Source organism: Mustela erminea, chromosome 18 (assembly GCF_009829155.1).
Source record: "Mustela erminea isolate mMusErm1 chromosome 18, mMusErm1.Pri, whole genome shotgun sequence".
Taxonomy (NCBI): Eukaryota; Metazoa; Chordata; class Mammalia; order Carnivora; family Mustelidae; genus Mustela; species Mustela erminea.
Genome location: NC_045631.1, coordinates 56262603 through 56290329, shown reverse-complemented (window position 1 = coordinate 56290329; position 27727 = coordinate 56262603). Strand labels below are relative to the sequence as shown.

The 27727-nt window shown below is 49.1% G+C and overlaps 1 protein-coding gene and 1 long non-coding RNA gene across 7 annotated transcripts in view; one reads left to right on the top strand and one right to left on the bottom strand.

Annotated features, from left to right (window-relative positions):
* The window catches only part of TMEM94 (transmembrane protein 94), a 33308-nt gene extending 16806 nt beyond the window's left edge, over positions 1 to 16502 (bottom strand). For 3 of the 6 annotated variants that reach the window (XM_032320134.1, XM_032320135.1, XM_032320136.1), the window contains exon 1: positions 2929 to 3223. In XM_032320134.1, the coding sequence (XP_032176025.1) occupies positions 2929 to 2982 (54 nt within the window). In that variant the 5' untranslated portion in view covers positions 2983 to 3223. Of the gene's footprint in view, positions 1 to 2928; positions 3225 to 7065; positions 7196 to 16365 lie in introns of those variants that run through there. The other 3 variants (XM_032320138.1, XM_032320139.1, XM_032320137.1) reach the window with 2 other exon arrangements.
* On the top strand, positions 15270 to 21367 carry LOC116577223. Its single transcript, XR_004280455.1, has 3 exons — positions 15270 to 16007; positions 17729 to 17853; positions 21036 to 21367. It is a non-coding gene; the product is annotated as an uncharacterized LOC116577223 (long non-coding RNA).
* Positions 21368 to 27727: the final 6360 nt, after the last annotated feature.

Below are 27727 nucleotides of genomic sequence, written 5' to 3'. Positions count from 1 at the left end.
GGGCCAGGCCTCCAGAAATGCTGCAGTGAGAAAATGTCCTGGAGGCAGGGAAAGGCTGGCCTGCAGAGGTGAAGAGACTGCGCGCCAAAGAGACAGGAGCCGGGGATTGGGCAGGAGAAAGCGGGGGTGGGGGGGGGGGAGCAGATAAATCCCAGAAGGGCTGCAGGTCACATGGGAAGCCACTGGGTCTGGGATGAAGACCCTGCTCAGAAGGCAGGCAAAGGCTCAGCCAGGGAACCAGGGTGACCACCCCGCCCCCGGCACACCAGGCCTATAGACTTTGGACATCAGCAGCTCCCCTTCTCTTGCCCCGTGGCTGTCCTGACATCCGCCGCCTCAGAAGGGGATCCACTTTTTCTCTCTGCACCCCGATTCCTAGCACCTGCACACTGCTGCTGTCCAAGTGTGGGAGGCATGGGCCCAAGGGGGGCAGATGCTCCTGGGGCAGGGCCAGCAGAGGCCCGCCCGCTGACTGTGCACATCTACCCACGCATGTTATGTCTGGCCAGGAACACCAGCTCCAGACCGGCGATTAAAGATGGCACAGCAGAAGAAAAGTAGCCACTCTGTAATCACACGCCTCCTGAGGAAAAGGCCTGCCCGTACAGGTAGGGCCCGGGGGCAAGGACACAGCCTTCTGGGCCAGCCCACTCTGCAGGGCCCCAGCCACACTCCTCCAACGGCCTCGGCCCCTCAGTGACACGGAAGAGCAACACGGCACCCTGTCTCCGGCAGATTTCCTGTTACCAGTAAAAATCACTGCTTCTCTCATTGTGCTTCCCCGCCCCCGGCGATGTGAGAGCCAAAGCCTAGGAACCTGGTGGAACTTCAGCATTTTCAAAGGAAATTTTAAAAGTGCCCTGGGCAAGCAGGCTCTGCCGGCCTTTCTCAAAACGCAAATTAGGCTGAGCACCAAGGGGGAGACCGTGCCAGGATGCACAGGGTTGGTTTGAGAGATAAGGACCTGCCTCGCACACGTGCCATCTGAAGGTCTGCTTTTCTTCCCTACGGGGCCAAGAAGCGAGAGAAAAACTGCCTCAGCCCTCAGTACCCAGCGGCAGTAAGAGATTGTTCCTGCCTCTTAGATGTTCAAAATCTCCCACCCCACCCCAAGGCCGGACACCTCCCAGGACGATCCTGGGGCAAGGAGTGATGGCTAAGCCAGGACTCCACACCAGAGGGGAAGCCTGAGCCTGCCTCTCCCCTTACACCAGTGCTTTGCAAGTAAAAGTGACCCCCATCCCCCTGTTTTAAATGCTCAGGCTCAGCAGGACCCAACAAAGTAACTTGAGGCTCCAGGAAACCCAGGCGCAGGACATGCGGCCACAGATGCCCATCCTGAGCTGGGCTTCTCCTCCCTTTTCCATCATCAAAGAGGGACCCTGGGGGTGGGGGTAGAGGGGCGCCCGGGCGGCTCAGTCAGTTAAGCGTTCAATCTGGATGTCAGCTCGGGTGATGACCTCGGGGTGGTGGGATCAAGCCCCGCGATGGGCTCCGCGCTCAGCGTCCAGTCTTCTGGTCCCTCTCCCTCTGCTTCTCACCACCCCCGCCCCCTGCTCTCTCTTTCTCTGTCTCTCTCTCAAATTAATTAAATCTTTTTTTTTTTTTAAGGGGACACTGGGAGGGCATGGGGATTTAGATAAACAAAAAGGTGGGGCAAGAACTCGATCTGTCCCTTGAGAACTGCTAGAACTCCATACTCCTCGGCACCAGTTCTATGGGGCCTGACGCTGAGTGTCTGGGGCGGTCTCCCAAGCCTTTCCAGAGCCAACGCCCCTCAAGTCTCTTGCACCCCCTTGGTCAGGTTTCCCAGGTGGCCCAGAGCCAAGAGCCCCCACCCCCGAGCCCCAGACCTTTCAGGACTTGTCACAGGCTCTGTCCCCATGGCCGCCGGCTTCCTTCCTACTTCACCTATTTTGGGAGCAGAATCCAGGTCCCATAGGCTCAGGCAGATAAGTTACAAATTCTGACTGTGACCCTCAGCCTTGACAACAGCAGAGAGCTAATTAGAGCTGGCTGGCCCCGGGGTGCCTGGGTGGCCCGGTAGGTTAAGCATCTCCCTTCAGCTCAGTTCACGATCCCGGGGTCCTGGCATCAAGCCTGGGATCAAGCACTGGGCTCTCTGCTCAGTCGGGAGTCTGCCTCTCCCTCTGCCTCCCAGCTCTCCTGCACTCACTTGCTCACTCTTTCTCACAAGCAAATAAATAAAATATTAAAAATAAATAAATAAATAAAAAGAACTGGCTGGCCCCTCAACCAGGTCCCCACCATCCCAGCTTTCTGAGCCAGTGCAGACGGGGTAGGGACCCAAAACTGGACTCCAACATAATGCCTAAGTCACTGAAGCTGGGTCTCTTGCAGTAGCCACAATAAATCTCTTCTGAGCTTGGCCAGACACAAATCTGTCTTCAGCCAGGCAAATCAAAGCCTCAAGCCTCTTCCTCTTCTGGGCTCATGCTGACCTTGGCACTCCCGCCCATCTTCTTCCTCTTGCAGCCGCCCAAACTGCAGAGGAAATCAGCGGGGCCCTGGCTGCTCCCATTTCAAAGACCCATGTGGTCCAGCCAGAAATAGCCCCCCCCCCCACTGGCCCCGAGGAGGGCTGACATCCGGACCCAGGGCTTCCCATCACCTGTGCACAGAGACCCAGGTCCCAGCATAACTCGTCAGGATGCCCCACCGGGACACGCGGCTCCAGTCCTGCTCTGGGTGACTTGGGAACCCGACTGGCATCTCCCTAGACACCCGGGCACCCTGGCTCCCATTCTCAGCCTCCTTCTTCCGTCCTAGCGACCTCGTAATCTGAGCTGCCTCCGGTTCAGCACCCATCCTCAAGACTTGTGGCAACCGCTGAGCCCAAAGCCTTGCACACAAAGCAGAGAACAAGGCGTTTGCAACAAAAATATAAAACCAAGTCAGCATACTCACTTTGGTGCATTTGCCCTGGTGGGGCATCCATAGCTCTGTCTGCTTAAAGAGCATGGGGTAGAGTCTGAGCCACAAGGAGTCAACTACAGAACTTCCAACACCACCCTCCAGGAGAGAGGACAAGAGGCAGGAACAGAGAGGAGAGAGAGCGGGGAGAGGAAAAAAGGGGGAGGGGGCCGGGGAGCGTGGGAGCCAGGAGCCAGCGCCGAGCCCGCAGAGGATCCGCGCAGACGGGAGCTTCAGGCTGCTGATTAATTCAGCCTATTTCCAGTCACGCTGCAGATTTAGGGAGGGAGGAGGAGGCAGTGCAGCAACAGCACCGTGGGAGGGAGGGAGAGGCGGGCAGGAGGGAGGGCGGAGCCGGGTTGAGGGGAGAAAGTTTGCAGTTGCGCCGCCAGATGCCCAGGAGCTTGGCCCATTCATCAGAGGCCACGGAGGGGTGAGCGGAGGGGCGCCTGCAGCCCACCGGGTGCGCACCAGTGGTGGTGGGGGAGCCCGAGGGCAACCGTGGTACCCAGGACTGCCTGGGCTCTCCCCCTAGACCACCCCTCCTCGGCCCCAAGTCCGGGCAAGGTAGAGAGCGCCCCGACATCCCTCTGAGGCTCCCAGGATGGAAGCAGGCCAGCAGCAGCTCTTCCCACACTTGTAGCTGCGGGAAGGGGGGGGACTTGCCCGTTATTAATAGCAGCATATCCAGCGTGGAGAGGGAAAGACTGGCAACTGAGAAGCCTGTAGCGGGGACTTCTAGGGGGCCGGAAGCCAGCGGAAGAATCCAGTGGAAGACTCCAGCAGAAGGGCTTCTGAGGATTCCAATACCTAAGACCTAACACCTTCCCACCAGGTTGCTAGGTGGGGGGGAACCCCCAACAGCAGAGTTCAGCCAGCAGCTGAGACACGCTTGGTCACACTTAGACACACCTGCCAAAGAGCTTCTGGGACAGGAGACCCCCTGGACCTGGGGCCTCCACTCCCGCCCTGGGGACCTGGGGCTCCAGGAACAGCCAAGAGAGCCTGCGTGTCACCCTGGAAGCCCAAATTTGACACACAGGTGGCCCTGGGAGTAGACTGGAAACTTCTCAGCCTATGTCCAGGCCACCCTTAGGAAGGGGCTGCAAAACCCTATGGGACAGAAAGTAGCCGAAAAGGTCCAGTCACGAGAGAGCGCAGGTTGGAGCCTGAGCAGGTTCTCTAGGGCTCTGTCTCCCAGGCAACACCGACAACACCATCTCCACCATCTCCACCATCACCAGCGGTAGGGAAGGGGAGAGAGCCTCCGCGGAGTTCAAGCCTCTCCCCCTCCTCTAGCACAGCTCCCTGGCCCCCCAGCCCACCTCCGCCAAATCCTGATCTGAACAGGAGAAGGAAAGGAGGGGCCAGGCAGTCCAGAGGGTAAGGGCAGGCAGTATTCCTGAGGTGCGAGCCCCAGGGAGGAGGGGTCAGCCACGCAGTGGGCTGCAGCCTTAGCAAACTGCCAAGGAGAGTGGCGTCCCCGTGGCCCCTGCTCCGGGACATACCTCCCTTTAGCTTTCTACAAAGGCCCTGCTCTGTGGGCGTCACCACTGAGCAAACTCTCCCTCCTGCGTGACAGGCCCTGGAAAGAAGAGCTCACGGGGTCTAAGCTGGGGGCTCTGCAGGACTCTCATCCTGCCCCGTTCCCACACTGCCCACCTCAGCACGCGCAAAGGGGGGCACTGCACCCAAGAAACAGAAGTCCGGACGCTCACTGCTACAGCACATCCACCACAGGGGACCGGGGACTGAGGAGAGGAGGCCCTGACAGCGAGACGGGAGGACTGGGAGGTCACTAAGGGGGAGGCAGAAAAGCAACCAGCGACAGCCACGCTGATCCTGGGCTATAGCCAGGGCCCGAGAGGCCCCTTTCAATCAACTTCCGCCATCCAGCTCTCTTCATTCCCACGCCTCCAAGAAGCCTTGACTGTTGGAGGCCACGGGGGTAATCTGGGGAAGCCCATGTGTACAGCTCACAAGCCACTTCCAGTAAAAACCCTGTCTGGATCTATCTCTCTTTTTTATTTAAAAAAAAAAAAAAAAAAGATTTTTTTTATTTATTTATTTATTTATTTTTAAAGATTTTATTTGACAGACAGAGATCACAAGTAGGGGAAGAGGCAGGCAGAGAGAGAGGAGGAAGCAGGCTCCCTGCTGAGCAGAGATCCTGATGCGGGGCTGGATCCCAGGACCCTGAGATCATGACTTGAGCCAAAGGCAGAGGCTTTAACCCACTGAGCCACCCAGGCACACCCCGGTTCTATCTCTTAATTGCTTGTACTATTAGTTCCTCAGCTGGACTGTAAGCCCCTCCAAATGGGGGCGACCTCCACAGGGCCCAGAGCTCCCCCAACCCCAAGGACGTATTCTGTGAATACAGCCGGTGATATGTCTAGCTCAGGACTCATCTCTCCAAAACAACCAAGAAGAGAGGAAAAATCCTGTAGCAAAACTGACCCCTGAGAGCTATCCATCCCGGGCACCCAAGGGTTCTTCCTCAGGCTTGAGAGAGAAGCTGGTTCACAGAACTTTGTTTCCCCAACTCACTAGGAAGTGGTGTTTCAGCAACAAGCCTGGAACCAGAGGACAGTACTGTCCTGTTTTTGAGACATTCAGCCTCACCCAGGCAGGCCACCGCATCACACAGTAAATAGCAAAGCTTCTGGGGGTGGGGGGGTGCCCCCTGGAAGGGAACAGCTCTGGCAATGAGACGTGGCAGCCTCGCACCCAGACTAGGGGAGAAGTCCAGGTCGCTGGTTCCCTCTGTGCCAATCGCTCACAGGAAGGACACCTGCAGATCAGTGAACAGGAGGCCGCACACGCCTCCTTCAGGTTCAGGCCTCCAAGCCTGTTCCACAGCTGGTCCAGAGGCACAGGAAGTCTGCGGCTGAGCGAGTCAGCAGGAAGCCAGGCACCCCAGGGACCCAGCGTGTGGACCCACAGCTCCCGCTCCAGACCTTCCAAGATCTCTTTGGCAGGAACTTACGCTGTCCGTAAGTTCAGACTGATAAATATTTACTGAGCCCGTGCTGCCTGCCAGGCTCTGCGCTAGGAGCTGGGGACACTGGGACGAGGTGGGACAGGCAGATTATTTCCATACAGAGTGGCAGGCACAGTGGTGGAGATACTGTGATCGCTGGAAGGAGGGACATCTGGAGGGGGAGGAGGGCTTGTCAGGAGAAGGCGACGGAAAGAACAGGAAGAGTTCGTCCGGGAAAAAGTAGGAGCCGAAATGTGGACAGCGGACCCAAATCCTAAAGCATGCAGAAGGACGCGTCACATGTCCTAAAGGCCAAGGCGGGGGAGATGGGGTCGTGGGGCCCAAGGGCAGCAGCGGGATGATGGCGAGCTTCGCCGGCCACACTCCAGGTTTCAGCAGGCGGTGCGAGCCACTGGTGACTTTTAAGCAGAGGCGACAAAAGGTCAGCCCTGCGTTTCAGACACCTTTCTCTGACACTGAGTGGAGGAAGGCGATCAGAGACAGAGGGACCCGCATGAAGCCGTGCCAGAAGCCCAGGCAAGCGTTGGAAGGACCTCCCCTGGGACGGTCTTCGTCACGGGAGGAGGACACTCTGCCAGCAAATCGACTGCCCGGGGAGGGCAGCGCACCTGGAGGCCGGGAGGCGCACCTGCGTCAGGCCGGGAGGACGGCGCCCACCTGGCCGGTGCCTGGGCCTCCTGGCCGCTCACCTCCAGCTGGTTACGCAGCTGTGTTTGGAGTCTGACTGGGGAGCTCGTCCCCAACCACAGAGAGGGTGCCCAACCGTACTCAACACGGCTCAGCAGGTTGGGGCAGAGCTCTAGCAAAGACCAAACAAACGAAATTACACGCCCCTGGGCAAGAAGTGGAAGTCTGGCTCAGAGCCAACCCGAATCAGCAACTGCTCCCAAGCGCTGAGCTCACCCACCCTCTTCGCCCTGTGCTCCCAGTTCCCCAAGGGCTTCCCAGCCCAACAACAGCACCCTCTCGGGAGGATCACCGCCCTGTACCCCCATCCTCAGAGCCACACCCCCTCTCTCACTTTTGGTTTAAAGCCCCCAAAAGAGGACCTCCCAGGCCAACAGAAGTAGAGAGAGTCCAACTGCGACGCACACACGACACCCATCCGGGCACCGACCACGGCCTACCGTGTGCTTCTCCTTCAGATCCATGGGCCCAGAGTACTGCAGGCATGCCCAGGTGAAGGCGGTCACCCCCAAAAGGAAGGCTCCTCCCCAGCATGGACAAGGCCCCGTGACTCTCTCACAGCTGCAGCATCTGGAGAGAAAGAAAGGAGAGACCCCGTGAGCCCAGGTTGCTGAGAAACACGACAGTGTTGCCTACACAGTACAGCAGCACGTGGAGAAGACAGGAGCCTGGGGCACCGGAGCCCCCCAGACCTGTCCTGTGTCCAGCACAGCTTCCGCAGGCGCTCAGCTTCGGGCGGATTAGAGGCACCCAGCTGGCTCAGCTGTAAGTTCGAGCCCTGAGCTGGGTGTGTCAAGATTACTTAAATAAATGAACATGTTTAAAAAAAAAAAAAAAAGGTAAAGATTAGGAAAACAATTAATTAATTAATTTTAAAAATAAACAAAGGGGGCGCCTGGGTGGCTCAGTGGGTTAAGCCGCTGCCTTCGGCTCAGGTGAGGATCTCAGGGTCCTGGGATCGAGTCCCGCATGGGGCTCTCTGCTCAGCGGGGAGCCTGCTTCCCCCTCTCTCTCTGCCTGCCGCTCTGCCTACTTGTGATGTCTCTCTTTGTGTCAAATAAATAAATAAATAAAATCTTTAAAAAAATAAGAATAATTTCAGGCCAGGGAGGGTTTGGGTAGAGTGCCCTCGAGTAATCTGGTTTGGGGCCCAGGGACTGTCTGGGGAGAAGGCGCTAACCTGCGGCCGGGGGCGGTGCTTTCTGGGGCCTGCAACAAAGCCTCAGAAAGTGGAGCTGGTCAGAAGCCCAGGAGAACTGACCCATAAAAGAGCAGTCTAGGAACAAAAAAAAAAGCTGTGTCCAGAGACCCCAGCTAGGACACCAAGGCTCCGCCGCCACCGATCCCACTCCAAAACCCCACGTCATTCCTTGCAAGGCAGCCCCAGCGCTGCCCTCATGGGCTGGCGCTTCCACATCTCTCCTGACCCCTGAGGTCCACAGCCAGGGCTTTCAGAGCGGAGTGAGCTAGCCCAAGGGGTCAGACACAGACAGCGACACTGCAAGCAGCCTCCCAACGCTGTGACATTTGGTCTCTGGCAGCCGACTGAAACGCGATCCTGAGAGGACCATCCACGGCTCCCCAAGGCCGCTCTGACTCACGGGGCCCAGGCTCTGTTTACGAGCTCAGCTCAAGGTCCCCGAGCACCCCCTCCCACCAGGGGCTAGATGAGGTAGTGGCCACACAGGGCAAGGCACCAGAAGCCAGATGGGGATGGCGCTTGGCTCCTTCTCCCAACACAACAGGAGTGAAATAACTCTGCGGCCAGCTGGAACCACAGCGTTCAGAGAGGGCAGCCAGGAGCAGGACATTTCTCTAAGAGTCTCTGTTTTCCCATCACTCCATACGTGGGATTCTGGGAAAAAGCAGTCCTCAACTGTCTGATCTAAAACCAGCAGCTAGACCCTTAAAGGGCCAGTTCTACCCCTGGTCCGTTGTGAGATGAAGCATAGGGTTCAAATTCAAATACCCCTGGTTCAAATCCTGGCTCCAGCATGTATCAGATGCCCATGACCTTGGCAAATTACTTGTCTCCCTGGGCCTCAGTGTTCTCGTTCAGAGAATGATGCTTATTTCACAAAGCAGCAACAAGAATAACATAAAATATTATTAGCAGACGATCTAGTACAGTATTTAGCATATAGTAAGCCTTACTAAATACTTGCCATTACTATCACCAGAAAACAAGAAATATGAACAAAGTGCCACCTAGGTGAAGAATAAAGGCTCAAGGGGTGCCAGGGTGACTCAATAGGTTAAAGCCTCTGCCTTCGGCTCAGGTCATGATCCCAGGGTCCTGGGATCGAGCCCCACATCGGGCTCTCTGCTCAGCAGGAAGCCTGCTTCCTCCTCTCTGCCTGCCTCTCCCCCTACTTGTGATCTCTGCCTGTCAAATAAATAAATAATATCTTAAAAAAAAAAAAAGAATAAAGACTCAAAAGTAAGGAGAAAAGGGGTGCCTGGCTGGTTTAGCAGGCAGAGTATGGGACTCTTGATCTTGGGGTCATGAGTTCAAGCCCCACGCTAGGCCTGGAGCTTACTTTAAAAAAAAAAGTAAGGAGAAGAAAAAATAAATGAAAGGTATAGAGATTGCAAAGAAATACGTAAAACAGAATTTATTTGCAGAAGACTAGCTCATATGGGAAAAATTCTAAGAGATAAAATAAGTAAGTATGCAACGTTACAAGTTACAAGGTCAAAATACAAAATTCCTATATGCTATGATGAAATACAGCAAATATTTAGGAAAGGCTTTTAAAAACAAATATGTAAGGCCTGTACACTGTTGAGAGAAATTTAAGACCTAAATAAATGGAGAGATATGCCATGTTCATGGGTTGGAAGACTCAATATTAATATTAACATTTAATATTTAAATAATTAAGTTAAATGCTAACATATATATATGTTATATATATATATATATATTTTTTTTTTTTTTTTTATATTTTATTTATTTATTTGACAGAGATCACAAGCAGGCAGAGAGGCAGGTAGAGAGAGAGGAGGAAGCAGGCTCTCTGCTTAGCAGGGCTCGATCCCAGGACCCTGGGATCATGACCTGAGCCGAAGGCAGAGGCTTTAACCCACTGAGCCACCCAGGTGCCCCTAACATTTATATTAATATATTGATCCCATAACCCTGAGATCATGACCTGAACCGAAATCAAGAGTCGGATACTTAACTCACTGAGCTACCCAAGTGCCCCCAGTATCTGTACACACCCATCAGAATGACTACAATGGAAAAGACTGACCATATTTCCTGTTGGTGAGGACAGGAGCTCAGAAACTGGTGGGAACATCATGGGTGCACCCACTCTGGAAGACATTTTGGCAAGTTCTCTTAAAGCGGAGCATCCACTCACTAGATCTCCCAGCAATGAAAACATACTTCCTCAAAAAGAACTGTATACAAATGTTCATAGCATCTTTATTTAAAAACAGCCCCAAGCTGGAAAGGATCCAAGCGTCCATTCACACGTGAATGAACCGGGGTATACCCATACAATGGAATTCTGCCCAGCAACCAGACGGAATGAGGTACTGGAAACACATGACAATGTGGTTGAATCTCGAAAACATTTGGTGAGTAAAAGGAGCACAGAAGTGCACACGGCATACGAGCCCGTTTCCATAAAACTTCGAACAGGCAAAATTAATCCATAGTGACAATAAGCAGAGGAGGGGTTACCTGGGGTCACCAGGAGGGAAAGGCTGCCAAGGGCACAGGGGTCTTTTGTTCAAAACCTTGACTGGGGGTGGTTACAAGGGTGCATACATTTGTCAAAACTCTTTGAACTGTATCCTTAAGTCGGTGCATTTTATCCTGTGGAAATAATACCTCGGGGAGCCCGATGCGGGGCTCAATCCCAGAACCCAGATATCATGACCTGAGCCAAAGGCAGATGCTTAACCATCTGAGCCACCCAGGTGCCCTTAAATAATTAAAATCTTAAAAAGAAGAAAGAGAAGGAGCAGCAGCAGCCACCGCCAAGGCCCACAGAGTGCACTTAGGAAAGCTTCAGACGGAGAAGAGGGAGAACCACCCAAAGCAAGAACTAGAAATCTCAACAAAGGCACCAAGGAAGAAAAGCATGGAGCCTTTCTGAAAGATGGTTTCCTGGGACGCCTGGGTGGCTCCGCTGTTAAGTGTCTGACGTTTGATCTCGGCTTAGATCTTGATCTCAGCCTCGTGAATTCAAGCCCCGCCCCCCCCCCAAAAAAGATGGTGATCTAATATGTTCAGTTAGAGCAGGGTTAAGTCAGAGAGAAGAAATGAAGCGACACTGAGCGGGGAGTCAGGGACCAAAATGCACAGATGAATGAAGGCCAAAACAAAGTGACCCTGGGGAGTCCCTGGAGGTTCCTGAGCGGGTCCCAGTATCTTAAGAGGGTAGAGAATGGATCGGGGGAAAGGAAAGAAATTACAAGCAGAAAAAGTAGAAGAAAATTATAGTAATCTTTTTGCCGGGATGAGTCTCTAGACAGAGGCAGCATGGTAGCCATGGGAACAAAGGGATGGATGCTTCCTGCTGCCAAGTTCAGAACCAGCATCAGAAAGAGCTAAGAGGGTGCCCAAGGTTCAGGTTGAGGGTGAGCTGAGGAGTTTGCTGCCCTTCCAATTCCTTCCAACACCATATTCATTAGCTGTGCTTTCCACCGAAAACACAATGGGGTGGATGGTACTCAGTTGAGCTGCTGTGCCCAAAGGGAACTATCTGATGGACTGATGTTCAGCTGGAGGGAGGTTTTTAATAACAAGCTTCAGGGTTCCATCCTTGGTGGGTCCTAATCAATATTTTTATCAGTGACTTACACCAGGGGGGCAGACCGGGATTCAACATGAGTTTATATGATTAGAGTTGTATAAAAAACAAAAATGGAACAGGCTGCCCTGAGGGGCAATGAGCTCCCCGGCACTGCACGGATCCAAGCAGAGGCTGGGAAATTATGGAGATAATACATTAGGTAGCAAATAAAAGATAAGCTTTTACGGTGTCTTCTAACCCTGAGAGACAAGGAGATAAGGAAATCCAGCAGCTACTACACATGAAAAGATGGTCAGTCCAGGGTCACCTGGGTGGCTCAGTGGGTTAAGCCTCTGCCTTCGGCTCAGGTCATGATCCCAGGGTCCTGGGATCGAGCCCCGCATGGGGCTCTCTGCTCAGCAGGGAGCCTGCTTCCCTTCCTCTCTCTCTGCCTGCCTCTCTGCCTTCTTGTGATCTCTCTCTGTCAAATAAATAAATAAAAATCTTAAAAAAAGAAAAGGAGAATAGATGCTCAGTCCCACTTAGAACAGACTACCCCAAGAGAAGAAAGTTTGGAAGGTCTTCACCACCCGACTTCAAGGTTTATAAAACTACAGTCATTAAGGCAATGTGGTATTGACCCTGTAATAGAAAATCCAAAAATAGATTTAGATATACATGGCCAATTGATTTTTGAGAAGGCTGCAAAGGGTTCGGTGGAAAAAAGGTAGTCTTTTCAACAGACTGCACCGGAAAAATCAAACCATCAGATTAAAAAAAAGAAGAACTTGGAGACACAGCTTGCACTCTATACAAAAATTAACTAAAAATGGATCCTACCCCTAAATGTAAGACTGTAAGGAAAGATAGGAGACAAACTCGGTGACTTTGGTTTAGATCTCTTTAATACCAAAAGCACAAGCCACAAAAGAAAAAAAAATATTAGGTTGGAACTGAGTGGCTGAGGACAAGAGCAGGCGGGGAGAAATTGGACTGTATCTATTTTTGTACCTTTTGATCTTCAAAGCATGTGAATGTATCAAATGGATCTTTAGAAAGTTAGCAACCTGTCACTTCTGGATATATGTCCAAATGAAGTGAAAACAGGGACTCCAACACCCATGCGGACACTTAACATTCATAGCTGCATTATTCACAATCGCCAAGAGAATTGGCGAGACACTTGGGAGCAACCCAAGTGTCCATCCAGAGACAAATCGATGAATAAAATGTGATTCACACATACAAATATTACTCAGCCTTAAAAAAGGAAGACTATGCCGCTATTTGCTACGACACAGATAAACTTTAATGACCTTACACTAAGGACAGACGTTGTAGGATTCCCCTTATTGAGATTTCTGGAGTGAGCAAACTCATACAGGCAGCAAGGAGAATGGTGGCTGCGGGGACCTGGGGGCAGGAGGGGGGAGTGAGAATGTAGTGCTAACGGGCACAGAGTTTCAGTTTGGGCAGATGCAAGAGTTCTGGAGCCAGACTGGTATGGATGGCTGCACAACAGTGTCAATGGACTAAAGTGGTTAAAACGGTCAATTTTTTGTTATGTGTATTTTACTACAATAACAAAAAATCACTAACTTCTGATTCAGATTTAGCCGTTAGCTTTGGCTTACCTGACTGGACGATATTCTCCCCTTTAAGGATATCGATGTTCTTTTAAACACACCTTTGATTTTCTCTCCAGTGTCTGTCTTTTCCCAGGATCTCCCACTATTTTCTGTTCACCTCCCTACTAAGGAGTATTGCTGTCACGCACCTTCTTCTCAAAAGGATCCCGAACTTAAGAAAACTGGGTTCATATAATTATGCTGAGATTTCTGGTTTCCCAAAAGCTGCCTGAAGCCCTGAAAGGGTCTCCTTTCCTTGGGCACCCCCCAGCTCCCCCACCACTCGGGTCTCTGGGACTAGGGAAACACAAAGCAATCAGCGTCTGATGGGCCCAGCTTGAGGCAGGCATCCCGGCGGCTCTAAAGCCGGCCCTTACCCTACTTGCTGCGCCACGTGACCAGCACTGTTTACTACTGTCTCAGCAGCCACAGGCATAGCTTATCATTACACAAACCCCTGATCACCAAACCACACATTCTGGCTGGCGGGTCAGTTCCGGAAGAAAAACATTCCTGCTACAGCTTTGGCCTACCCTTTAGTTCACCTGTGCTACTAAGAAACCGATCCAGGCTTGGAAACCAGGGTTCAAACAATAGTTTTAAAGGAGGCTAGCTTCTAGGTAAAGAAAGATACTCTCAAGGAAACACCACTGACACAATAACAAGATAAAAAATACTGACACACATTTACCAGTGGAGAAGTGCCAACCATGACCTGGAACCTTCTCATTTGGACACCAGCAATGGATTTCGAGGCTGTGTCTTTCCAGCTCGGACTGGTTGTAAGAGCTCATCCTCCACTCACCAGGTAAGGGTCAAGAAAGCCTCCCATGTAGGTAGTATTTACATTAGCGCCCTCCCCTTCCCTATAGAAATTGTTTCCCAAGCCCAACATTAGGGAAGGAGCAGTGGCGAAGAACCAAAAGGATCGTGACCTTCACTTCTCATTAGTTCGGCAGGAGTTAAGCTTTCCAAAAGGCTGATTCTCAACACTTGGAGCTGGCACTCCCTAGCAACTCCTCAAAATAGAAATGTGAAGGGCTTTCTGTTTTCTTCCATCTCACCGCCCAGCCCTGGCTCTCCCGGTCTAATCTTCTGATGTCGGGTCACCACAAAAACAAGGGGCAGGGTAGGGGATGGGGAAGTTCAAGGGCAGTTAACTCTCAATTATTTGGCAGCTGATTATCAAGGGGATGATTTGTACTTCGCCTCCCTAGTGAAGGAACTGCTCCTTGGTATCCACCAGTTTCTCTATTTGAAGTTGTAACAAAAAGAATCAGTGAACAAGGAAGTTAAAGCTAACACACCAGCTAAAATAAGACTTCAGAGAATTTGTGGATTTTATTTGAACATGCTGCCCCTGTTCCAGGATTAATAATAGGCTACATTCTGATGTGTTCTGATTTGTAGAGTGATTTGCAAACTTTTTTATTTCAAGGACCATTTTTATTGGATTCTAGATGATGAACTTATACCTGTGTCATTGCATTTTTTAAAAAATTGTAAACTACCGGGGCGCCTGGGTGGCTCAGTGGGTTAAGCCGCTGCCTTCGGCTCAGGTCATGATCTCAGGGTCCTGGGATCGAGTCCTGCATCGGGCTCTCTGCTCAGCGGGGAGCCTGCTTCCTCCTCTCTCTCTCTGCCTGCCTCTCTGCCTACTTGTGATCTCTCTGTGTCAAATAAATAATAAATAAAATCTTTAAAAAAAAATTGTAAACTACCTCTTAGAATAGACCTCTTAGAATACTAAGGTCAGCCCTTCTTTTGCCAAGATTACCATAAAGACACACCAGAATGGTATTTCTTCTTCCTTCCGTGGTTCTCAAGCTCTTTCTGCCTCCACACTGTTATTATACAAAACCCACCCTCATTAATAACACTACAACATTACAATTGTCCCCCCCAAAATGGAGGACTCCCTGCCTTTCTGCCCTCTCAAATGAGAATCACTGAAATCATTTCACCCCCAAATATATAGAAAGACCACAATAAATATTAATACAAGAAACCAGCCAGGGAACTACATACTGGTTACTTACATATAAGGAATGCAAAAACCTAGTAAGTGCTAGCCCCCCGTGCTATATATATACCTAGAGACAGAGAGCCTCCACATCCTAGCTCTAATGCAAGAGATCACTCTACAAGAAGCTCAGAGAAGTTAAGGAACTTCACTTCTCAGTCATACCTAGAAAACAACTGATCCGGTGGACAAAGAACTTGTGAAATATGGACTTCAAAGTTCCAGTCCCGGCTCCAGGTGACTCTGGCCCTGCCCCCTTTGCCTCTCCCAAAAGTTATTCTCCGCCTTCGTGAAATAAAAACGTGAAAACTCCTCCCTCCCCACTTCCACCAGTCCCAGAAGACCCGGGGGATGGACTGAAGCATGTGGCTAAAGCGGCGTGTGTTGGACAAAGCATGAGAAAACGCTGATCTCCTCTGAGGCAAAAATCACAGGCTTGCAGGAAAACTAGATTCCGTACAAAGCTCCCTCCTTTTTTCCCCTAGAGCCACACAAAAACTCGGAAGAGAGGGTGGGCTGTAGCAGCACGTGACCAAACCGACGAACACGCCGAAGGGCAGCCCGTGGTTCCACACCAATGAAAGGAGGGCAGGGTTTCCCTGGCATCTGGCCCCGGGCAGCCGGCAGGGACTCGCACCGCGCCACGCGAGGGGCTGCCAGTCCGGACTTTAGGGGTGTGCGGCAGGGGAAGGACGGCACAGCGCACAGCACATCAGTCGGTTTGCAGGATGACAAGTGTGTTCCTACAGTTGCTTCTAAGGAGTCTTTAAACGTTTGTGGAAATACGGAAGGAAAAAAAAAAGAAAAAGAAAAAAAAAAAGGCAGGGCGCGCTCCGACTGCTCCTTCACCGCTCAGGTTTAAGGCCCTTCGGCTCCATCCGGCTGGACAGGGTCAGCTCGAGGGCCCGGGCAGCAGCTGAGAGCTCGCAAGGGGCACAACGGTCTGAACTGGGGCGGGGGATACGGGACCCCAGAGGCCCGTAAGTATGCTGGGCGTCGGCGCTGGAAGCCCCCTGAGCCAGGGCCCAGACACCACAACCTTGGGACAGGGATTCATTGTTGGCAGGAGGCTTCGATCTGACGTGGGACCCCCAAGGGGCCAAGCCGGGCCCCAAGGGCAGGTGTGAGCACCTGGGGAAAGGAAACGGCCAGGAGCTGGAGGCCAGAGCCCGTCCCTTGACTCCCCTTTCGAAGAGAACCCCCTGGGCCATTTCTTGGGTGCAGACCCCAGACTCCTCTCTCCTTGGCCAAGCATCCGGAAGACGTAGGAGGCCGAGCCCCATGCCCCCTTGCTTCCCTGCTCCCCTTGCTTCGGGCCACGGGCCTTCTCGTACTTACCGGGGCCCGGGGGGCTGTCTTCCTCTCCCGCGTCCTCTTCCCTCCCTGCCCCCTCCTCACTTCGCGTCCCCTCCTCCAGGGGCCGCGGCCATGTCCTTTGCTGGCAACTCTAAGGGGGCTTCCCTCCCTTCTCTGACAACCAAGACGCCGCTAGCAGGCTAAAGTTCTGGACGCCGATTGGTGGGAATCCGAGACGGGTGGAGAGTCCTGGATTCTTATTGGCTGTGGGGCGCGCTAGGCTGTAGCTGAAACAGTCCCTCTGGGAGCCTGGCGGAATTAAAGGCCGAGTGAGAAGGGCGGGAGAGTAGGGACCCACTGTCCCTCCATGGGTGTGTTACTCTGATGCTTTCAGGTGCAGAGGTCCTGACGAGAGGCGAAGGCAACGGCTTCCACCTCAATTACTTTTCCTACGTAAATACTAAAAAGAACCGCGCCCAAGCCGCCTTTTTTCTTTTTAAAATCAGCCCTTTTGTAGAACGCCAGTATCTCCCACTTCTTCTAAGCGCCCCTCTTGTTGCTGTGAGCAAACGTCTAGGGACACCTAGCTTAGACACCTCGGAGAGCGTCCCTCGGGGACTAATACTGCAGCCAAACCAAAGCTGGAGAACCTAAGGCAATACTTCAGTTTTCCCTTCAGCTCAGCTGTACTCTAAAGGGAAAAACAAGTTAAAAAAAAATTTTTTTTTTCTAGATAATTAGAGAAATCGCTTGGGAGCGCTCTCTTGGGAAAACAAAACAAGCCTGTGTCAGTATTTACTTCAGTTTTCCCAGAGATGGAAATCTGGAGACTTGGTTTTTTGCGTCTTGTTTTTCAATCTGTTTATAAAATCGGAAGGGGGTCATGGCTGGCCCTGGGAAGGAAGAGTCCCTTTCCCCTATTAATGAATTTAATTATGTCATTTTCAGCTGAACAGGAAGCTATTTTGGTATCTAATCTTGTATGTTTCAACAGTTGTAGGGGTGCTTAGAACAGTGATAGAATCATGTCACCTTTCCACACGCAAAAATCTGCAGTTTATCTTTGCAAATGGATGTATCTCTTTACAGGGCGATCTCTGAGAGCTCTCTGCCGGACATTCAAAGTCCCTCATAAATCAACTCAGACATATGTTTCCAGGCTATTTCCCCACAGGCTAAGCTATTCCTGTAGCCACATAAATTGACCATCTCCTAAATGCTCTAATCTGTGCATCTGGGGCCCTCCACCTCTGCACTTTTGCCCAAGAGGTTCCTACCCTTTGAAGATTCCTAACTACCAATAAAACCAACCTTCAAATACATGGCCATGCTGAAAATTCACCTCCAATGCTCTCTGCCCCAAAGCCTTCCCTGGCTTTCAGTCATTGAAATTCTCTCTCTGCAGTGCTATGTCTCTTTGTGTCTCCATCGCCACCTTCACAAAAGGAATTTTATAAGACCTGAAACACCCTAAAGGCAGCTGACTTATCCTGGCAGACCCCACAGCACCTCACTCCAAGCCTGTACCAGGTAAATGTTTGCTGGATTGAACTGGCCAATTGCCTGTGCCATGTGTCTTTCCCCTTCATCCCAGAAGGTTTCCATGGCTACAATGGAAGGTAAACAAATGTAACACAGTCATCCTGCCCTGCTCCACCTTGTACTCCAGTCGCCTCTGGCCACACTCGTTTCTCTGCTCCACTGGGTTTTAGGACGATGACTCAACAAACTTAAACTCTGTGCCTACCAGTTTCAGAGGCTGTGCTACGGTCCTCCACCCTCTGACCATCCCCTCTGTCCATACCTCCGGCCATAAAACGTTGCTGAAGAAGTAAATCCAATCAAGTCAAGACAGGCCAGTGCACCTAGTCTGAGTGCACTCTGGCAAGACTTTCTGCAGCTCTGAGGTCCCTGTGGCCATGTCTTGATGGCTGTCTAGCAAATCCTCTATTTTTCTGGAGCCTCTTCTGTCTCCGTATGAAAATAACCTTGAGGCAAGGGGCACCTTGGTGGTTCAGTCGGTTAAGTAGTCAACTCTTGATTTCAGCTCAGATCATGATCTCAGGGTCGTGGGCTCACTTTGGGCTCTGTGCTTTCCGTGGAGCTGGCCTGAGATTCTCTTTCTCCCTCACCGTCTGCCCCTCCCCCTCTCTCAAATAAATAAATAAATCTTTAAAAAAATAATAAGCTCAATGCAGAAACCAAGGCCTTCCAGTGGAGATTTCTCACCTACTTCTATTTCTTCCTTAACGTTCCTCCAAAAAACACAGACCCCCTCTTCCTTTCCCCATGTATAGCCTCAGTCCCTCCCGCCCCCCTCAGCCTCACATACTATCTCCCATCCCCAGGCCTCGACATATCCTGCTCACTGGGCCTGAAATGCCTCTCCCCTCCTTTCTTCCTGGCTAACTCCCTATCACCCTTGATGATGGTCCTCTCTGTTTGCTCCTCATTCCCTCAGATAACTGTATCACTTCCTTACCACGTCCTTTTTTGTCTTTGACAGGAAGATAGTAATAATAATTCATTATTATATATATAATATATATGTTACATATATATCCATATGTGTATATGAAATATACACATGTAATTCATATGTGTATGTGAAATATATATATATATGTATATATATACTTCAACTTAAGGGGCACCTGGGTAGTACAATACGTTAAGCATCTGACTTTTTTTTTTTAAGATTTTATTTATTTATTTGACAGAGATCACAAGTAGACAGAGAGACAGGCAGAGAGAGAGAGAGGGAAGCAGAGCCCGATGCGGGACTCTATCCCAGGACCCTGAGATCATGACGAGCCAAAGGCAGAGACTTAACCCACTGAGTCCCCCAGGTGCCCGAGCATCTGACTTTTGATTTTAGCTCAGGTCATGATCTTGGGGTCATGGCCTCAAGCCCCAAGTCAGGCTCAGGAGAAAGTCTGTTTGAGATTCTCTCTCTCCCTCTGCCCCCCACCAAATAAATAAATAAATATTTTTAAAAAATAAAAACGGGGTGCCTGGGTGGCTCAGTTAGTTGAGCTTTTGCCTTTGGCTCAGGTCATGATCTCAAGGTCCTGGGATCGAGCCTTCTGTCAGGCTCCCCACTCAACGTGGAACCTCTTGTCTCTCTCCCTCTGCCGTCCGGCTTGTGCTCTCTCTCTCTCTCTCAAATAAATAAAATATTTTAAAAATAATTAATAAATATTCAAAAAATTAAAATTACAATAAAACTGGAATGCCTGGCTGGCGCAGTCAGGAGATCATGTCACTCTTGATCTCAGGGCTGTAAGTTTGAGCCCCCATTGGGTGTACAGATCACTTAAATAAATAAAAATCTTTAAAAAAAATTACAATAGGGGCGCCTGGGTGGCTCAGTGGGTTAAGCCTCTGCCTTCGGCTCAGGTCATGATCTCAGGGTCCTGGGATCGAGCCCCACATCGGGCTTTCTGCTCTGCAGGGAGCCTGCTTCCCTTCCTCTCTCTACCTGCCTCTCTGCCTGCCTGTGATCTCTGTCTGTCAAATAAATAAATAAAATCTTCAAAAAAAATTTTTTAAATTACAATAAAGAAGATCTATCATGTCATAAATACTAATAGTAGTAGCAATAATGATCATATGTGAATATCCACAGTCTCTTCTTTTCCTTTCACCTGCTAAGGAAGGTTCTGTCTATGCCTATTAGGTTCCCAGATCATCAGAATAATAGGAAAAAGGTAGGATTGAAGGGCCAAGTCTTGAATAATTTGGTTTACTTTGGATAGGAAGAGGAATTTCCAGCTGATGAGAGCAGATGGGTTTTTTTTTGTTGTTGTTGTTGTTTTAAAAGATTTTATTTATTTGAGAGAGAGAGAGCACAAGAGGGGAGAAGGTCAGAGGGAGAAGCAGACTCCCCGCAGAGCTGGGAGCTGATGAGGGACTCGATCCTGGGACTCCAGGATCATGACCTGAGCCGAAGGCAATCACTTAACCCACTGAGCCCACAGGCATCCCAAGAAGAAGGTTTCTTATAAATCATCTATGTAATTCCCCCTTTGGCCTCTTCCTCAAGAGATTGCAATGAGATTTGAAGTTGCTTTGCAGAGTTCCTGGGTGGCTCAGTGGGCTAAAGCCTCTGCCTTCGGCTCAGGTCATGATCTCAGGGTCCTGGGATCGAGCCCCACATCGGGCTCTCTGCTCAGCAGGGAGCCTGCTTCCTCCTCTCTCTCTGCCTGCCTCTCTGCCTATTTGTGATCTCTGTCTGTCAAAGAAATAAATAAAATCTTAAAAAAAAAATGAAGTTGCTTTGCCATTATTTTTAGATGCCAACTAATATTTCTTCACATGTGATTCTGTATAGAGACTGGACATATCTGTCACTAGGCTTCATATAGTTAATAGCATTATCTATTTGCGTGTCATTTCTCTTCCTGGGAGTCCCTCGAGTCCAAGGACTGCGTCTTATTCATCTTTGTGTCACTATTGATTAACGAAGTGCCTGGCACACCGCAGATGTCTGGTAAATGTTTGTGGAATAACTGAGCTGCTGTTCAATTATCCTTTCTCTAGCACCTTCATTTGCCTCTTTCTTTCGGCTCCTTTTCCCCCCCAGCTGTATAAACACTCATAGTTCTCTCCTTAAAACAAAAGGGGAGGGGCAGGCGAGGGAAAAGAGAAGGAGAAGGGGAGCCCTTCCACACCAAATGGTCTGGTCCCTGTGACACTCCTCTGCTATTTAGCTATTGAATCTGCCAGCAAGAAGCTGCTTCTCCTTCTCCAGTGTGATGTCTCTTCTATACTCACCAGCGTAGTAACACCTAGTGACTTCACCGGAGCTGTGACAGCCGACAGACAACCACTGCTACATGTTTTGTGACCCTGTGGAATATTTAAGAGATGCCACTGAAAATTTCAATGTCATTTGTCACTTGTCAATATCATTGAGAAACTTGCTTCAAAGGTTAAATCAGCCTGGAACAAACCCCTTTGGAAACTGACCAATGACATCCTATTGTAAGTCGCTAATATTCTAATGGACGAGACAAGGTGTTACACAGATAAAAAATTCCATCATCAGAAGCGTGTGAACCAGCTTCACTAGTGGGCTCCGGGCATCTTGGGCGGCTGGGGCAGGCTTTCCTCAAGAAGTAATATTTAGGCTGAAATCTGAAGGATGACTACAAGTTAGCCGGATGAAGGGAATGAAAACAGGCACTGCAGAGGGGGAGGAGGCATGTGACAGGAGACCAAGGAATTGAAGGGGATTCCTGCATGAGCGGATCAGAGAAGGGAGAGTGCAGAGTGCTGGGGACAAAGCAGGAGGCATGGGGGGGGATGTGCATAATAGCTCCTGCGGGGTCTTCTGCAACACATCGCAGATGTTGAGATTTTATTCTAAGGGCACTGAAAAGCTCTTAGAAGGTTGTTTTGTTTTTGTAAGTAATCTCTATCCTCGATGTGGGGCTCTAACTCATGATCCCGAGGTCAAGAGTTGCATACTCTACCCACTGAGCGAGTCAGGCATCTCTCTTGGAGGGTTTTAAACAATAGCGTACCATGGTCTGATTGGCACTTGTTAAAATACTCATTTTGGGGGCACCTGGGTGGCTTAGTCAGTTAAGCAGCTGCCTTCAGCTCGGGTCATGATCCCAGGGTCCTGGGATCAAGCCCTGCATGGGGTTCCCTGCTCAGCGGGAAGCCTGCGTCCCCCTCTCCCTCTGCCCCTGCTTGTGCTCCCTCTCTCGCTGTGTCTCTCTCTGTCTGATAAGTAAAATCTTAAAAAAAAAAAAAAAGTAGGTGTACTGAAGGGATTATTAGCAGGTAGACTAGGCAAAAGGTAGTGATTGATGGGACATAAGATCTGTGGAGAAAAAGAAGTGTTGACTCCGAGGTCTCTTCACCCTGAACCTCATACAGTGTCAGTTCTCATGCCAAGGTACTTCTGTTCAGCTCCAGAAGCCTCAAAATGGCCAATTTAGAGCAAATCACTGAAGAAACCATCCTCCAGAAAACATTCTGGACTGTTTACGAAACTTCACAGTCTTCTAGATGCAGATCTGAGACATGAGTCAGAGAGCCTAAGGAACTCCGCGGGGCTGACACAGGTTTTGAACACATTCCTCCCCCTGCACGGATCATCCCCCCTCCTGGTGCTGGCCTTTACACCCAACCATTTGTTTAAAGGCAGCAGGATGAGGGGCGCCCGGGTAGCTCACTGGGTTGAGTACCTGACTCTTGATTTCGCTCAGGTCTCTATCTCAGGGTCCTGAGATTGAGCTCTGCATCAGGCTATGCACTTGGCACAGAGTCTCCTTGTCCTCCCCCACCCTTTCCCAACCCTCACTCTCTTTTTTTCCTCTCCTCTCAAAATTTTTATTTTTTATTTTTTTAAAGATTTATTTATTTATTTGACAGATCACAAGTAGGCAGAGCAGCAGGAAGAGAGAGAGGAAGGGAAGCAGACTCCCTGCTGAGCAGAGAGCCCGATGTGGGGCTCGATCCCGGGACTCTGAGATCATGACCTGAGCCGAAGGCAGAAGCTTTAACCCACGGAGCCACCCAGGTGCCCCTTTTAATAAAATCTCTTTAAAAAGATTTTATTTCCTTATTTGAGAGCATGCAAGCAGGAGCAGGGGGAGGGGCGGAGAGAGAGGGAGAAGCAGACTCCCTGTTGGGTAGGGAACCCATCCCAGGACCCTGGGATCACCACTGAGCCGAAGACAACACTTAACCGACTGAGCCATCCAGGGGCCCCTCAAATAAAATCTTAAAAAAGAAAAGAGAAAGTAAAGGTGGCAGGATCAAATGGTGATCGTTGAAGATTCCCTGAGCTGAAGTTCCTTTAACTCGGACTGAACACTTCAATCAGAATTAGAATCCCTTGCCAGAAATCAATGTTGGGATCCACATCCTGCCAATGGTTAAATTTCTCTGTGGTGTCAAAGTTCCAGACAGACCTCCAGGCACTCCCAGGCTCTTTGAAAGGATGAACCAGAGCATCAGAGAACATGAGCACACAATTCACACAAGAAGAAACTGAACATTAGGAAATAGTTTTTTGGAGAAAGGGTTGGAGCTCACTCATAAGCAAAGAACATTAAATTAAAACTGACACAGAGGTGCCATTTCTCACCTATTCCATTAGCTACAATAATAAAATTTAATAATGCTAAGACTTGTGGTGAAATTTGTATGTTTATATAGTGTTTTTTATTGTAATGTATATTGTTACAATATCTTGCTAGTCAACCTGGCCATGAAATGATGAACTCTCTGTTTTAATTATCTCTTTCTATGATAATACAACCCAAAGCTGTGGGTAGGCGAGTACACCTTAAACTTACACAGTGTTAGGGTGCCTGGGTGGTTCAGTCAGTCAAGCATCTGCTGTTGGCTCAGGTCATGATCCCGGGGTCCTTAGCAAGGAGCCTGCTTCTCCCTCTCCTTCTGCTGCTCCCCCTGCTTAGGCTCTCTCTCAAAAAAAAAAAAAAAAAAAAATTGTTTTAAATTTTATTTATTGGGACACCTGGGTGGCTCAGTCGGTTAAGCCACTGCTTTCAGCTCAGGTCATGATCCCAGGATCCTGGGATCAAGTCCTGCATCAGGCTCCTTGCTCTGCAGGGAGCCTGCTTCTCTTTCTGCCATCTGCTTGCTTGTGCACTCTCTCTCTCTGACAAATAAATAAAATCTTAAAAATAAAAAAAAATTAAAATTTTATTTATTTATGTGACAGAGATCACAAGTACGCAGAGAGGCAGGCACGGGGGTGGGGGGAAGCAGGCTCCCTGCTAAGCAGAGAGCCCCACACAGAGCTCAATCCCAGGATCCTGGGATCATGACCTGAGCTGAAAGCAGAGGCTTTAACCCACCAAGCCACCCAGGTGCCCCTTTCTCAAATTTTTTTTAAAAAGTTTTAAAAATGTACACACTGTTATATGCCAATTATATCTCAATTTTTGAAATATTATTTTAAAAAATATTTTATTTATTTATTTGACAGACAGAGATCACAAATAGGCAGAGAGGCAGGCAAATAGAGAGAGAGGGAGGCAGGCTGCCTGCTGAGAAAGAGCCCAATATGGAGCTCAATCCCAGGACCCTGGGATCATGACCTGAGCCGAAGGCAGAGGTTTTAACCCACTGAGCCACCCTGGCGCCCCTCAATTTTTTTAAGGGAAAAAAATAGGCTAAACTATTGAATGGGTCATCTATACAGGGTCATGGTAGAACTTCAAGCAGACTATAAGATGTGGGGTCGCAGATTATGGCCAGATGGCATGAGCCTCAAAATGGAATTTTCATGAGGAAAAAAGAGGAATGTTCTGGAAGCAGGCACAAAAGCAGGGGAAACCGTGCTCTGTTTCTGAACCCCGAGATACTTGGGTTTGGAAGACATGCTCCCTCGGCTCAGAGGCTACAGGGGAAAGGGCCTCTTCATGGGAAATCTGCTCCTCAGGGCAAGGAACGCAATAGAAAGAAAGTCCTTTGAAGATCCCAAGACTGATGGAGACTTTCCTCACCAAGAAACCAGAGCTTCCAACAGCACAGGGGGAAGGGTTGGAGGGTGATAGCAGGGGAGGAAGAATCCATGAGGAAATGGCCCGTAGGAGGGGGACAGATGACAGGGCCAGGCATTTGGGATGCTGAGAACTGGAAATTGAAACTCGGTGAAATCACCTGAGCTGTCAATTCTTCTGTTTGTTTGTTTCTTTTATATTACTTTCAGTTATTTTTTTTAAATTTATTATTTATTTGACAGAGATCACAAGTAGGCAGAGAGGCAGGCAGAGAGAGAGGAAGGGAAGCAGGCTCCCTGTGGAGCAGAGCCCGATGCGTAGCTCGATCCCAGGACCCTGGGATCATGACCTGAGCCGAAGGCAGAGGCTTTAACCCACTGAGCCACCCAGGCCCCCCTCAGTTTTTTTTTTTTTTAAAGTAGGCTCCATTCCCAACATGAGACTTGAACTCACAATCCTGAGAACAAGAATCACATGATCTTACTAACTGAGCCAGCCAGGTGCCTCTAAAGTTTTAATTTTAAGTAATCTCTACAATCCAGTGTTGGCCTTGAACCCTCAACCCCAAGATCAAGAGTCATGTGCTCCAGTGACTGGGCTAGAGCCAGCCAGGTGCCCCCAAGGGCTCTTGGTTCTTTAGTGGGTAGTTCCAACTGCCCTCAGCCTCCTTGACTGGCAGGACCCTTTGCCTCTAAACTGAGTGATATTTTTAGCAGAAGCTGCTCCTTTCATATCTACAATAAGTCAGAGTGATGTCTCCCTGAGCAGGGCCTTTTCTTAAGCCCTTCAAGTTACTCCCATGGTCCAAGGGAGAACTAACAAAGCAATTCTGATACCTATTTGCCCTGCGAAAGGGTGATCCTGAAACAGAGCACACAACTTTATAACACAGCATGAACCACTGGCTGCATTCCCTATGAAACACACAAATCTTTGGATGACAAGGAATGTCTGCACAAGACTTTGTTCATGATAGCCCAAATGGGGAAAGTCTCCATCATCTGCAGGAGAATGGATAGACAAATGGCATGTCCATACAAGGGAACACCACACAACAACAAAAAATAAATGAGCCACTGAATACCCATCACAGTATGAATGAATGAATCCCACAGACAGTATGCTGAAGGGAAGAAGCCAGATATAAGAGATCACACACAGTGTGACTCCATTTACATGAATTTCTAGGACAGGGATGGGGGCTGAGGACTGTGGGGATGAAGGAAATGTTCTGTATCTTGGGCAGATTAAGTGTTACATAGGTTTATATATTTATCAAAACTCATGAAACTATAGGGGGCCTGGCTGTCTGAACTTGTACAGCATGTGACTCTTGATCTCAGGGCCATGAGTTCAAGCCCCATGTTGGGTATAGAGATTACTAAACAAATAAATAAACTTTAAAAAAAAAAAACCTCTTCAAACTATACACTTAAAATCTTTATGTTTTGGGACGTCTCAGTGGCTCAGTTGGTTAAGCAGCTGCCTTCGGCTCAGGTCATGATGCCAGCGTCCTGGGATTGAGTCCCACATCAGGCTCCTTGCTCAGCAGAGAGCCTGCTTCTCCTTCTGCCTCTGCTGCAACTCTGCCTGCCTGTGCTCTCTCTCTCTCTCTGACAAATAAATAAATAAATCTTTAAAAAAAATCTTCATGTTTTACAGCGACTTTCCAGATAATACAATGACACTAAACTCATATATTTCAATAGTTACTGTGAATGTAATGGGCTAAATGTCTCAATCAAAGGACACAGGGTATCAGATTGGATAAAAAAGCAAGACCCATTGATATGCTGTCTGCAAGAGACTCATTTAAGACCCAAATCCACCTCCAGATTGAACGTGAAAGGGTGGAAAACCATATATCATGCTAATGGACATCAAAATAAAACTGGGGTAACAATCCTTATATCAAACAAATTAGATTTTAAACCAAAAACTGTAATAAGAGATGAGGAAGGATACTATATCATAATTAAAGAGTCTATCCAACAAGAAGATCTAATAATTATAAATATGTATGCCCCTACTATGGGAGCAGCCAATTATATAAAATAATAACACAGTTAAAGAAACACATTGATAATAATATGATAATAGTAGGGGACTTTAACACCTCACTCACTGCAAGCAGAATATCAACAAAGAAATAAGAGCTTTGAATGACACATTGGACCAGATGGAGTTCACAGATATATTCAGAGCATTCCATCCCCAAACAGAACACACATTCTTCTCTAGTAGGCATGAAACATTCTCCAGAATAGATCACATGATGGGTCACAAATCAGGTCTCAACCAATACCAGGCATCATTCCCTGTATATTTTCAGACCACAATGCTTTGAAATTTGAACTTAATCACAAGAGGAAATTTGGAAAGAACTCAAATATATGGAAGTTAAAGAGCATCCTACTAACGAATGAAGGTCAACCAGGAAATTAAAGAAGAATTTTAAAAATTCATGGAAACAAATGACAAGGAAAACAAAACTGTTCAAAACCTTTGGGATGCAGCAAAGGCAGTCCTAAGAAGGAAGTATGTAGCAATACAGCCTTTCTCAAGAAACAAGAAAGTTCTAAAATACCAAAACTAATTTTATACCTAAAGGAGCTGGAGAAAGAACAGCAAATAAAGCCTAAATCCAGCAGGAGAAGATAATTTTTTTTAAAAAAGATTTTATTTATTTATTTGACAGACAGTGATCACAAGCAGGCAGAGAGGCAGACAGAGGAGGTGGGGGAAGAAGGCTCCCCACTGAGCAGAGAGCCCAATGTGGGGCCCGATCCCATGACCCTGAGATCATGACCCAAGCCGAAGGCAGACACTTAAATCACTGAGCCACCCAGGTGCCTCAGGAGAAGAGAATTTATAAAGATTAGAGCACAAATCAATGAAATAGAAATAAAAAGAAC